Source organism: Agelaius tricolor, unplaced genomic scaffold (genome assembly GCF_023055355.1).
Source record: "Agelaius tricolor isolate 1412-34295 unplaced genomic scaffold, bAgeTri1.0.p SCAF_22, whole genome shotgun sequence".
Lineage (NCBI taxonomy): Eukaryota > Metazoa > Chordata > Aves > Passeriformes > Icteridae > Agelaius > Agelaius tricolor.
The window spans coordinates 3,770,413-3,782,876 of record NW_027269282.1 but is presented as its reverse complement, the minus strand read 5'-3'; the positions used below and the strand labels follow the sequence as shown (position 1 = coordinate 3,782,876).

Here is a 12,464-nt window from a genome sequence, read left to right as displayed (position 1 = left end):
AATGGCAACAGTTTGACTTAATACTGGGTGCTTTGAAGATCTCATCCAGAAGTCATTAACAAGTGAAAAGAGAAGTTAAGGCAGAGTCTGCTGGAGGACACAACTCATTGATGAACTTGTTCACAGCTGAAGGGATCTCTGTCCTCTCAAGCATTAGCAATTAACAAAAACGATGTGTCTCTATCTAAGGATAACATGGGACAGCAAATGTGAAATCTTAATTTGGCTGGTTTTGTGACAACCCCCTTGAGTCACCTTAAATAAAGCACTTACAGTAGATTTAGGAAAGGAGGCTGCTACCTGAGCAGTAAGTGTTGTAGGACTTTATATCAGGATCTGGGCCCCTCTGGGGAGTGAGAAAAGGTGGGCATTTTAACACGGGATCCAGAGCAACCAACATGCCAAGTGGAAAGGAAGCACTGGAATCTTACATAGCTCCTATGGAAATGATAGGTACCTTACTCTGAGCTTCAGGAGAACATCCCTGTCTGGGATTTGTGTGCCCTCCCTAGGAAATTAGCTGCCATGTCACAGGGCCCTTCCTGAGTCTGAAATTTCCAATCTGGAACTAACTCCTCAAACCATCCCAATAGGTTAGAGAGCCAAACTCATTTTTGCTTTTCCTTTCCAGCCAAATTAACTGAATTTTTCCTTTTATGATGTATTTGCAGCCACTGATCACATTGGAAGGGAGCATCACATTCACATTTTCTGTGGAAGGGATGAACACCATCACTGTTCAGGTCTCAGCAGGAAACACCATTCTTCAGGACACAAAGACTATTGCAGTGTATGGTGAGTTCTTCCGCTTTTATTTCACACAGGATTCTCCATACTCAACATTTAGAGAGCCAGGATAGTTGGCAGCAACAAGAGGTCTTTATTCCAGAATGCTTTGAGTGAGATTATAAATTGAATTCCAGTGTTACCAGTCCAGCGTAGTATCTCTGAAGGCCACTGATTGACATTAGTGCAGACTGACATGATTGCAGAACATTGATCTCCTTCCCAGAGCCCTCTGCATGTGCTCCATCACTCTTTGATCATCCTACATGATTGTCAAAATGTTAGTTTATTTTGTAAGCTGGTTTTCCCCCTTCTTGGCCAGCAGAGGCCTCTTAACTCACACAAAAGCTGCTCAGCTTGAAAGATAAATCAATGCTGTGTGCTGCAGTTCTGCACAGAAATCTGCACTAATTTGACATTGTTCTCACGTGTCAGAAGCAGTTAGGGCACAGAAATACCATAGAGTGTAGATGGAGCCTAAAACCCACTGGGAATCCCAGTTTTAGCTGATAGTGATCAACGTGGGCAGCTCTGTTAACAGCAACAGAGATTAGGTACATTTTCCAAGGCTAGTCCTCTCCCCATATTTATCCCTGTTCCCTTCCAATTAAGATCTCTAAGGTTTGGGGCACATCTGTGAGAGCCCAATCACAGCTTCCTACACAGGGTGTGCCTGCTCCAGAAGTCAAATTGAAGGTAACAATTTACATTCCCAACACAGCTCCCTTTGCAGTGCTATTCATCCACTCAAGTAAGGACTGATCACTTTTTCCCTTCCAAGGCGCTCAAGTGATGAATCTCTGAGATTCTCCACATCTCTCACTGAGTCTCTCAGGTGCACTGCTGGATTTCCTCACAGTCTGTGCACCATCTGCAAATTGATTAGGCAAAACACGAACTGCACCAGGTTTCACAAGGTTCTGCCCTCTCATTTGGCATTAAGGCATTTCAGTCTGTACTCACCACTCTGCCACTGTATCTGCAGAGAAATTTCAGTCCCTGAGGTTATCGTTCTCTCCAAACCTGGATGACTACAACCCAGATATCCCAGAGTGGAGAAGGGACATCAGCAGAGTAGTCAAGAGAGCTCTGGTGGAGGTAAGCTCTGTGCATAGCCTGTTTTACAAGGGTTCTGGTTCCTGATTTGTCCCTTCATTAGCTCTGGATCAGCTGTTATCTCAAGATGTCTCTTTGTTTCCATCACCCAGAAATGGAGAATTGACAGTGTTTGAGGCCAGCATCCTAAATTCTAGACAGGTGAAATGATCTCATCCTAAGACAATCTGGTGCCCAGAGTCAGCCTTCAGTGTAAAGCAGCACTCTTCTAATGGAATTGCAAATATGCTGTAGAAAACTTGTGAAACTAAAAATTAAACAGTTATTGCTACACAGAACACCACAGCAAGTACTTTAAGTCCTTCATATAGCATGAATCTCACAGGGCAGGATTGGATGCTGGTTTTCTCTGAAGTTCCTTCTTTAACCATGGAACACAATGTCACAAAAATATTCCAGTGTAGCTGAAGATTTGCATTTGAAATTGAGGATGTAATAAGAGTTAGAAGAGATAGCTGGGGTTTCTCAGCTCAGTAGAAAAATAGTGCGAGGAATTGTTTGAAATAGTGTTTCTGTTTTTTTTTTAAATAAAGATTCTCAGATTTTGAAAGGACAAAAGTCTTGCTGATGTTATTAGCAAGCTTAAGTGTTATTTGTGGCATCATCTGTGCAAAAACTCTACAAAAACTGTACTAATCAGGTGCACAAAACTGTCTGGATTGTTTCTGAGATTTTTTTCTGAAATTTTGTTAAAAGACATGAGGAAAGGGAAAAAAAGAGCATTTTTCTGGAGCTTTATCTTCTGACGTATTTATGTCTGTATGAAGTATTCAAGGATCCATTTATCTTCAGGATGAATTTTCAGAATATAAACATCTCAATAAAGCAAAACCAAACCATAAAAAAAGAAGAATTGTAAAACCACAGTACCAAGGCTACATTCCAAAAGCAGAGCAGTGAAAACACAGAGTCTTTTTGTTATTTGATTGAAAAAATAAAAATTGATAGCTAATTATCCATCTTTATATAGCTAAATGATTCACCTTAAACAAGCCTTTGTGAGAAGTTCCTGTAAAAATTAAAGATAAACCCAGCAGATTTCTACAGCAATTAAGTAAAAGGTATAAAAATGAGTCAAATAACTAAATAATTCAATAGGAAATTATAGCTGTGCTATAGAATTTTTATGAACTTTAATAAAAGTATTGTATTCTTATTACAGAATATCATCAGACCAGGATGAAATTCTGCCTACAAAATTATAGTTCTGTACTAAAATCTGATCTTCATTCTGAGTAGGGATAATTTCACATTATCATAAAATATCCTATTTCTTGTTTTGATCATAATTATTTGCTTGCATCATTGGTTTTCTGATTACTGTCTCCCACTTCTGAAAAAAAAAATATTGTTCCCAGCCTCTGAAAATGAAGGCAATACTGTGTCTTTCTTGACACCTTAAAGCAACATGTTAGGCAAGCACAAATAATGTAAGCCCTGGCTTCACTGAATACTTGTAAAGAATGTAAGAAACCTTTCTATATTTATAAGGGTTTTTCCTAAATCCACTTTACAAAACAAAGCAAAATAAAAAAAAAGGGAACAAAGCCAGATGCTTTTCCTTGGTGTATGGTGGAGGGGACTCCACAGGGTTTTCCCCAGACTGTCAGCAGTCACACTCAGGTTATCCATAGGACAGGCTCAGCAAATGGTGATTTATGATCAGTTTTGCTGACCCTTTGTCCTGCATCCACCATTTCCTCCAATGAGCTACTCCTCCATGTCTTTGCTCCTGGAGCACCATGGAGAAGAATTCCTGAGATTTAGGTCCAGTTAATGTCTGAGAGGCTTCCAAGTCCTTACTGCAAGGGAATCTCTGTGGTGCATCTGTGATCTGTCCTTGTATCTGAAGGCACTTTTTCCCCACCTCTTTAAAAGTGACCAACTAATTTCAGCACTTGAAAACTTCAGGTTAAATCAAAACTTTGAGATTTAAGTGCCTTTGGTGGATAACTCACGACAGAAAGGCAATGGAGGAAGATTCATCAAATTATGTTTCTCCTTCCTTTGGCTAACAAAACTTCCTGAGGGCCAAAGTAGGTCCTTTTCTGGATAATAACTCAGCAATCTGGTTGTGTAGCATCAGCTGAAACATGAGATTGGAGATGACCCTAGTATTAATGCCTTTAGGGTACTTTTTTTTCTGAATTTTGTCTAATGTGTCAAAATCAGGGATAATAAAGTCCTAACTTAAAAATTTCAGCCAACAAGATGTACGAGATACACCCTACATAGTAAAAGTACTGTGATGCCTTAATGAAGAGGTTCTCAGCATTCAGTGCCATCCACACTGTTTCTGTCTCCATTATTTCTCTGTATCAGGCTACAGGTATTTCCAGCAAGCACGTTCTGGTTGCAGTGCTCCCTGGCCTGCCCACGTCTGCTGAACTCTTCATTTTACCATATCAAGATGCCACAGGAGAAAAAAAAAGAACAGCAGCAAACCTAGAGCAGGTATCGTGTCCATTACTTGGAGAACTGTATGTGCATGCATTTCTGTGTCTGTGTATGTATATGAGATATATATATCTGTATCTATATGGGATTTGTGTATGGTTAAAACTGAAAATTATGGTAGGAATGCATCTGATTCACTGGGGTACATGTACCCGTTGCATCCTCTTTAGGTTTTTTTTTATGTTTCTACTTTTGGGGGGGGGTTGGTTGTTTGGTTTGGGCAGGGTTTTTGGTTTTTTCTTTCCCAAGCATTGGAAACAGGCTTTGGAGCTGTCTTTAGGAGTTTAGATGCCCATTTGTGTTCCCTTCAAAGTCTTGTTTACTACATGGAAGCAGGAAGAAGGATTTAGGGGATGACTCCTGCCAACAGGAACTGTGGAGCAAAGTTTCTGACACTGTCAAGAGTCTAGAAAGCACTGGAGGACAAAGCTGCCTGGTAAACCTGGGCAGTTCATTGGTTTAAGGCACAGGCATGGGATTGGACAATCTGCCTGCCTTCTTCAGGGTGCTGGAAGTGGGGCTGAGCCACTGTGCATTGTTTTCTCTGTGAACAGCTGAAATAGGTTGTGATGACTGAAGGATTCTGTCTCTCTGCAGACCCAAAAGGTCCTGCCAACTAGATGGGCCTAGCAGGATTATAATTAAAAGATAAAACATTATGCTGGGCAAAAATCCTGAAATGACATAGAATTATAGAGTTGTTAAGGTTGGAAAACACCTCTAATGCCATCGAGTTCAATTGATAACCTAACACTCCCATGTGCATCCTCTTGTCCCATAGCTCCTTTGCTGCCTCTCAGCTTATTAGCTCAGATTCCAGGGGCAAAGATAATTTTGGCCCTGAGGGAAGCACCACTGTAGCTCTGCCTTGCACATTCCATGTCCATGGCTCAAGCCATGTTAACTTAGCCTCACACCTCCAGGTCACCCATATTCTGAAGCTTTCCCTTGCTCAGCATTTCTAGCTGTCATCTTTTCTTTTGACAAATGACCTTCTTAAATTTTCACCTCCCAAGTAATAAACAAAAAATATGGAGATTTACTGCTCTGAAAAATCTTTCCTTCCTTTTCTCCTTCATTTCCCCTTCTCCTAACTTCCTTCATAAATTGGCAAGGAAGCCAGTCCATAAACTTTCAAATTTACATCTGACCCAGCTCCCTTTGGGCACTCAGCAGCTTCTCTTTCTCCCTCTTTTTATGCCTCTCTTCTTCTCTCCTGTAAAAACAGAGTCTTTGTGACTGTGGGAAAGGAAGCCCTGGCAATGCTCTCATGGCCCTTTTTATGGACAAGAAGAAATGTCATTTTCAGTGTAACTCCATCAGCATCTCTGGCATCCTGCGGGGTCCAAATGGTAACCTTTGGAGGAGAGATAAACTGTTTGCCATTTGCAGCCAGCTCTCTTCTTTGAAAAAACCCAGGATGGTCAGAATGCTTTTGTTTCTGGTCTGTGGGTGCTGCATTCCTCTTCCTAGTAACTCCAGTAGAAAATGGTGGGGTTTTCTGTGAGAACTGCCCAAGGGCCACAAAGGGAGTCTCTGCCCTCTGCTCTGAAGCATATTCTGATACTTCTCCTGTTTTGTCATCTGTTTTGCCTGTGATCCTTCACTATGCCTTGCCCAAAGTGTCTCAGAGCTCATTCCACAGCCTCTCCCCATGTTTGAGGTTGCTGGGATGAGTATTGGGAGCAGATGTTTTTGATGGCTACAGCTTAAGAAGCTTAAGTTGCTTCTGAGGTACTTCTAATGCATTTGCTCTTTTCTGGTAGGAATAGAAGTCTGTTTTGTAGTTGTGGGCTAAGGAATAAGCTATTCAAAGGCACGTATGTGAGCTTGCCAGCTTGCAGGTGCAGACCCAAAGGAGTTACAGTTCTGAATTATGTTTTCTAATTTAGAAGAGGAACTTCCAAGTGTGCAGGGAATAAAATGGGAATAGTTTACACAAGTAGTGCAATGAAAAAAGGTTCCTTAAGGAAGCACTTCATTACAGAGGTTCCTTTCTTCATCACCTGAGCTAGACCACTGCTCTGCCATGGGTAACCATGAGGGGTGTATGTGGTTTCATGGACTTTCACATTTACCAGTAAATCTCATTCATATTTAATAACCATGGGAGGCTTACATTTTGCTGTTTCCCCTTGAGGTGGATTAAGCTGTTCTGTTTTTATCTAATACATACTTATTTGGCTTTGTAAACATACTTTTAGGTCCCTTTGTCCAGCCACTTGTCTCTAGGTACATAATTCCCATTGATTTCAGAGGCACTTAGATGTCCACAATGCCTTGACAGTCTAGGTCTTGGTTTCCCATTTATCAAAGTCAATAACACTCCTTTGTGCCACTCATGTTTTATGAGTCTGAACACAGTAGGCCAGTAGTAGTGGGACTGCAGTAGTGCCTCACTTGACAAATGTACATTTCCATGCAGTTTTCCATGAGGGTAGTGCATTTATGTCTCATCTGTCTTTTAGACTGTGGTTAGATGGTAAATATCATTTTCTTCCTCACTTGATGCATCACTTCAATTGTCCCATATTATTTTTTTATGTATACATAGAATCAATTATTGTCATATCTGTTTCCATTTAGAAATGTGAACTCTGCATTCCTAATATTTTCCATTGGAGACTAAAGTACCTTTAAAAGGTTTGACTGCTGTTGACAGCCAAAAAAAACTGCTACATCTGAGTCTGGGGAAGTTTCTCAATGTGCAACATAGGACAACTTCACCTAATACATAAATACAAAAAAAGTGCTTGATCCACTCCACTTTCTGTGGAGTCAGTGCAAAGTTATTCTTCACAGTTTCCTAAAAAATCAAAAGGCCTTTTCATCCTGCAGAATCCCAAAACATATTTGCAAAATCTTGTATTTATCACAGGAATATTGTGTCCTTTTTTCCCCCCCTTTTTTTTCTTTTTTAATTGGGTCATTTGATTGCTCTGCTTCATTGGTAGTCTGTCAGTAGCTGAGGACAGACTACCACCCTGCTTAAAAATATAGAAATAATTGGCAGTTGTCAAACACTGGTCTTTGATTTGCATGCTATGATTGCAACAACACTGAAATATCCCAAATCTTGCAAAAACAGCCACCCAGAATTGCCACTAGCCACTTGGGCTGGAATGCAGTTGTCACACCATCTTCATGGATGGGCTTGGTGAATTTGATGATTACAAAATTCAGATCTGCTAAATCTGAAATAAACACAAATTTCTTCAGTGAAGGACAAATCTCTAATAGTAACATTTCAATGAATTGAGTTATTTTTAGCACAAATACAGTTCAAAATGAATGTTCAGTAGGAAAATATTGTAATCAAAATTCAGTGGAGGGCAGTTGCGATTACTCTTCATTTCAGTGTATGGTTTTACTCAGTAGGAGGATTCTGAGGGGTTACCTTTTATTTATGCATTTCACAAATTATCTTCTTTCCATGTTGTTTCCTAGTGGGGGATTTTTCTCAAACATAAAAAAATGCATTTTATTTTAGTAAAATGAAATGTAAGCAGAAGGTACATGATAATTCTGAAGTGATGCTTTCATATCAAGAAAAGGTTTCAGTGTTATCCTGAATTTCTCTTTACTTCTCCATTTGGGTGCTTTTCACTGGCCTATTCAAAATTACTGTAAAAGTATGCAAAACAGGGGTAGGAGCAAATAGTTAATGACATTTGAGGCCATTAATATTTTCTCTGAGAAAAGCTCTCAGCAAAATAGCACGATGGAGACTTTGGCAAATGGTAACATCAGCTGGTTGGTAGCCAACTGTACTCAATGTGTTGCAGCTGTGGCCAGTGTCTGTATCCAGCCAAAGAGATGGGAAATGACATGGATGACTGATTATCAAATGGACAGTGATGAACTGCAGAGATTAAATACCTCTTGTGAATTTGAAACATTGACAGTGGCATTCAGGAAGGCTGTAAGGATTTACCTCCTGGGATTCTTTCCTTAAAGCAGATTTAGTTTTGCATCTGCTTCTTTGCAGCTGATGGAGCTTCTATCTTATTTTAGAGTTTGGGGTTTTCTTTTGTCCACCCCCCTCAGCTTTAGTGTTTCAGTGTACTTGCTTTCAGTACTTTTCTTTCCTCTAATGTATTTCAGATGTGCCCATCACCAAAATACTTTTAGCAACAAGATCATGACAGTGAATGTCTTCAAATCTTACAGAAAATTGTGCCAATCAGTCCTGGAAATTAAATTCCAGGTAGAGGTTGATATATAGGGTAAATCATCTAATGTTTACGAGGAGAGATTTTTTTCAACATCTGTGCCTTTAAACGAAGATCAAGTCTTCCACTGGTACTTAGGGGAGGTTGGACAAGTATTAAGTAGAGGCAGATGAGGAGAGGATGGAATAATGTGAACCAAAAGACCTTGTACCAGGGGCTTTTTTCTTTAGCCAGCTTTTCTTAGTAGCTGCTTGTGTGCTATAGGAGAGGCTGTGTAAATCTCGTCTTAATACCTTTGAGTTAACTCCTGCCACGTGACTATCAGCCCTCTCTCCCTCATCTTTTGCTCAGTGTACAGAGCAGCCCTTGATTCTCAAGGCTGTTTTTGGTTGCCTTTGTTCATCAAAAGTAGATCCTAGCTTTTATGTCCAGGTCTCTGGGTTCATATCTGCTGTTCCATTCTTGTCCCAGAGTAACCACAGGAATATCCTCTACCTCGTGCTCTCACAGTGTCCCTGGATACTCCCAGCAGCTTGAATTTAGCATCTTCCATTAAAGATGTGCAGAAATTCCTGCTGGAGCCAGGAAGTCAGTGCCTGTGCTCTTTTCAGTGCTAAGGCAAGCAAGCTTTAGAGGCCCCATGTGAAGTGTCCAAGGTTATCCAGGGCAAGTGGCACAGTTTAAAGTAATCCACATTGGCCCCACTTCACTTTCCCAATGCTGGTTCAAGTTTCTTCCTACTAAATCAATGTGCCTAATTCTTTCCTTAGTTGTTTATTGATTTGCTCAATGAATTGAAGTGTAGCACTCATTAGTTGAGATCTTTACACAGTATCTATAAAATTATCAAGATTCTTAGCTAGTGCATACTGGCACAGTTGAATCACATTCAATTAGTCTAAAATAATTTACACCAGGGGTTTCAAAAGTCAATAAAGGTATGGGAAAATGCCCTTCTCAGTGATAATTCTACTTCTTGGTTCACATAGTTGTTTTAGAGTCCTAAATCTGACAAAATGCTAAGAGCAGCCAAATTAATTTTTGTTTTGTTCCATTTTTAAATTGGAATCTCTTTTTTTTTTCATTCACAAATTGTCTGTTATTATTATTCATTATGTGTCCTTTGATGAAAAATGATACATGAAGAATAGTTCCTATTACTGAATTATTTTTGCACATCATGCTTAATTCTGCAAATGAAGCAGATAAAGTCAATGAGGCTCAGTTAAGGACCAAAACTAATTTTGAAAGCTAATTATTTTCACAAGAGAGACTCTTGAAGACTATAAATTAAGAGGTTGCTATTCTAAGAAGTTTTGTCTTCAGCTAAGTTAGTTGCATCTCCGGGAGGGAGAGATGAAGAGGGGGAGGCCTGAGGCCAACCTGTTCTTCAGATGAAGGTCTGGCTGTTCAACTGGAGTTGTGTTGCTATTTTTGAAATGGGTCAAAGTACTTTGATGTTTCCTTTTCTGCTTTTTAAACCAAAATGCATCCATGGTATCACTTTGAGTGCAGAAGTAAAGGGAAGCGCAAACCCCAAAATGTTCACCATTGAAACCTTTTTATTACCTCAACAACTGAGATCAGCCTTTTTGTGGAAATTTAATTCAGAGGCATTATATTAATACTGCAAACAAGTCAAGTCAGAACCACTCCTAGAATAAAGTCTGATAACTGAGATAGAAATAGGCTTGAAGGCAGAGGAGTTTCCAATCTCCAATCTCAAAGCAAATGTCCTGATTGACCTCTCAGCGCATCCTTGGGACCATGTGAGGACCACAAACTTTGCCAGGTCCAGCTTTGGACGGCAGTGTCCAATCCCAATGTAAAATTTGATCCTTGAGGTTTATGCAAGCTGCTCACTGACCTTAAATACTGCCTTTTTTAGGCCATTATGTATGGTTTCTATTTCAGATAATTTTTAGGAGTACAGAAATGCATTTTCTCTCTGTGTATCTGTTTTGAAGAGAATGTTGTTTCCTACATAAAGAAAAATGAAAATATTATACCAAACAAGCAAAGATTTTAAAAACACATCTGAATGCATCTGTTCTTCTCTCAGACGTGTGTGTCAGGAATCTCCAGAGCTGCCTGAGGAAGGAAGATGTCTGATTCTTACTAGAATTCCTGGCACTTTTGAAGATCTTAGGCTGTTACTCACTTTTTTAACTGGTTCAGATTCCATAAAGACCAAGGCAAAAAAAAAAAAAAAAAAAGCTGTACACAAAAAGCCACTGGGAGAACATGTAATTAATCAAGCTGAGGAAATATGCTTTATACTCTGCACAGAATGAACAGTGTTGCTGCCAGTTTTGACACTTTGTGTATAGTCCTGGAACAGTTACTGCTGTTTCAAGCCTCTGCTGAGACACTGATGGTCTCAGGCAAAAATTATTTTAGTCTGAGATGAATTTGTACAGGATGTTATACAATGAAGCCCTCATTCATAATCAAGTAAGAAAGCAATACAGTAATAATAAATTCGAGTTGTGGCTCTTTCTTTCTTTTCCTTACTACTTTACCCTTACTTCCTCTCTCCTTCCTGTTTTTCCTTTCCTTTGGCCATCCAGACAGGAATACCTGTTGATTTTTCTCTCACACATCAGCCACAGCACCTCTCAGCTGCAGTTTTGCCTCTTCACTCAGTGCCCCAGGAGCCTGCAGGCAGGCCAGGGGAGATCTCACTGCCCTCACCAGTGCCCAGCCAAATCTCTTGTACCTTCTCATGCTGACTTTCTCCAGATTCTCCCATTCTTCCATTTTTTGCCCAAATCCTTGAGGAAGCCATTCTCCAGTGCCACATACAACGTTTGCTAGCTGCAGACTCAGTTACATCCCACTGTAAGCCTCTGCTGTATAGAAGGCATCATGTTTGTTTTCTACCTCTGCTCTTTCCCTGCCATGTTGTGCAGGTATCACAATGTGTTGAAGAGGAATGACACACACTGTGGTTGTCTCCTTTCTTTAGTTTACTGTCTCATATTTGCCTTTTTTTTTCCTCCCAGAGGCTCAGCTGCCCCAGCAGCATCAGGATCTCAGAGCAGAAAGGAAAATTCCTGCAGGGTTATGGGAGAGAGCTGTTAGGTTTTATGTAGGACTGGATACAGCCAGGATGACACTTTCCCCATTAGTTCCATGAGCCATTAAGGTACCTGGCTTACACCATATCAATCTGCATCTGTTGCTCTAGTTTTAGAGATTAAAAACTTTTTATAGTTGCCAATCTTGGTTATTAATATGCTCAAATCCTTAAAGAGGGCTATAATTTGCTTCCCAGGCATTCTTCATGTACTGCACATCTTTGTGTCACCATCCCTGCTGCTCTGAGCTCAACAGATGGCTCTTTGAATGCAGGTGGTATTTTTTTCTTGCTATTGGAAGAAATATATTTATTGCTCATTCTGGCACCCATGAAATAAATTGTAACTTTAAAGAGATATATTTAAAAATATAAATAAAATGCCAGTAAGAGTTATTGCCAAATTGATATTGGACCAAAGGCACATATTCAAGTGATCAGCAGCCAGAAATGAAGTGTATGAGCCAAGAGTATTGAAAGAACCATTAAGAATGTTAAAAAAATAAAAGAAGCAGATAAATCTCATACTGTGATGAATGATAGCCAAAGAACATCTAATCATATCTGGGTAGAATTTACTGAAATAGCTCAACCAGGCAAAAATGAAGAACATGAAAAAGATGGTGTAAAAATTATTGGAATGTTCTTTTTTCTGACAATTTTTCATTAATCTTCAAGAAGGAATAAGGATTTATTTAAAACAAATTGAATTAAGTGGTGAGCACTAGAATACGATTCCACTTGATCTTGGTATGATTATAAAAACACATTCTCATCAACTGCATAGTATAGGTTATGGCAGATGTTGTGTTTCCAGTTTTCCAACCACCTCTCCCTAAATAAGCCAACCTGGA

General features: G+C 39.7%; 1 protein-coding gene across 3 annotated transcripts in view; it reads left to right on the top strand.

Moving 5' to 3' along the window:
* SORCS1 (sortilin related VPS10 domain containing receptor 1) overlaps positions 1–12,464 on the top strand; it is a 260,557-nt gene that overhangs the window by 238,056 nt on the left and 10,037 nt on the right. For all 3 annotated transcript variants that reach the window (XM_071446302.1, XM_071446300.1, XM_071446301.1), the window contains exons 21-23: positions 672–795; positions 1,772–1,884; positions 4,225–4,356. In XM_071446302.1, coding sequence (XP_071302403.1) covers positions 672–795; positions 1,772–1,884; positions 4,225–4,356 — 369 coding nt within the window. The remainder of the gene's footprint in view (positions 1–671; positions 796–1,771; positions 1,885–4,224; positions 4,357–12,464) is intronic.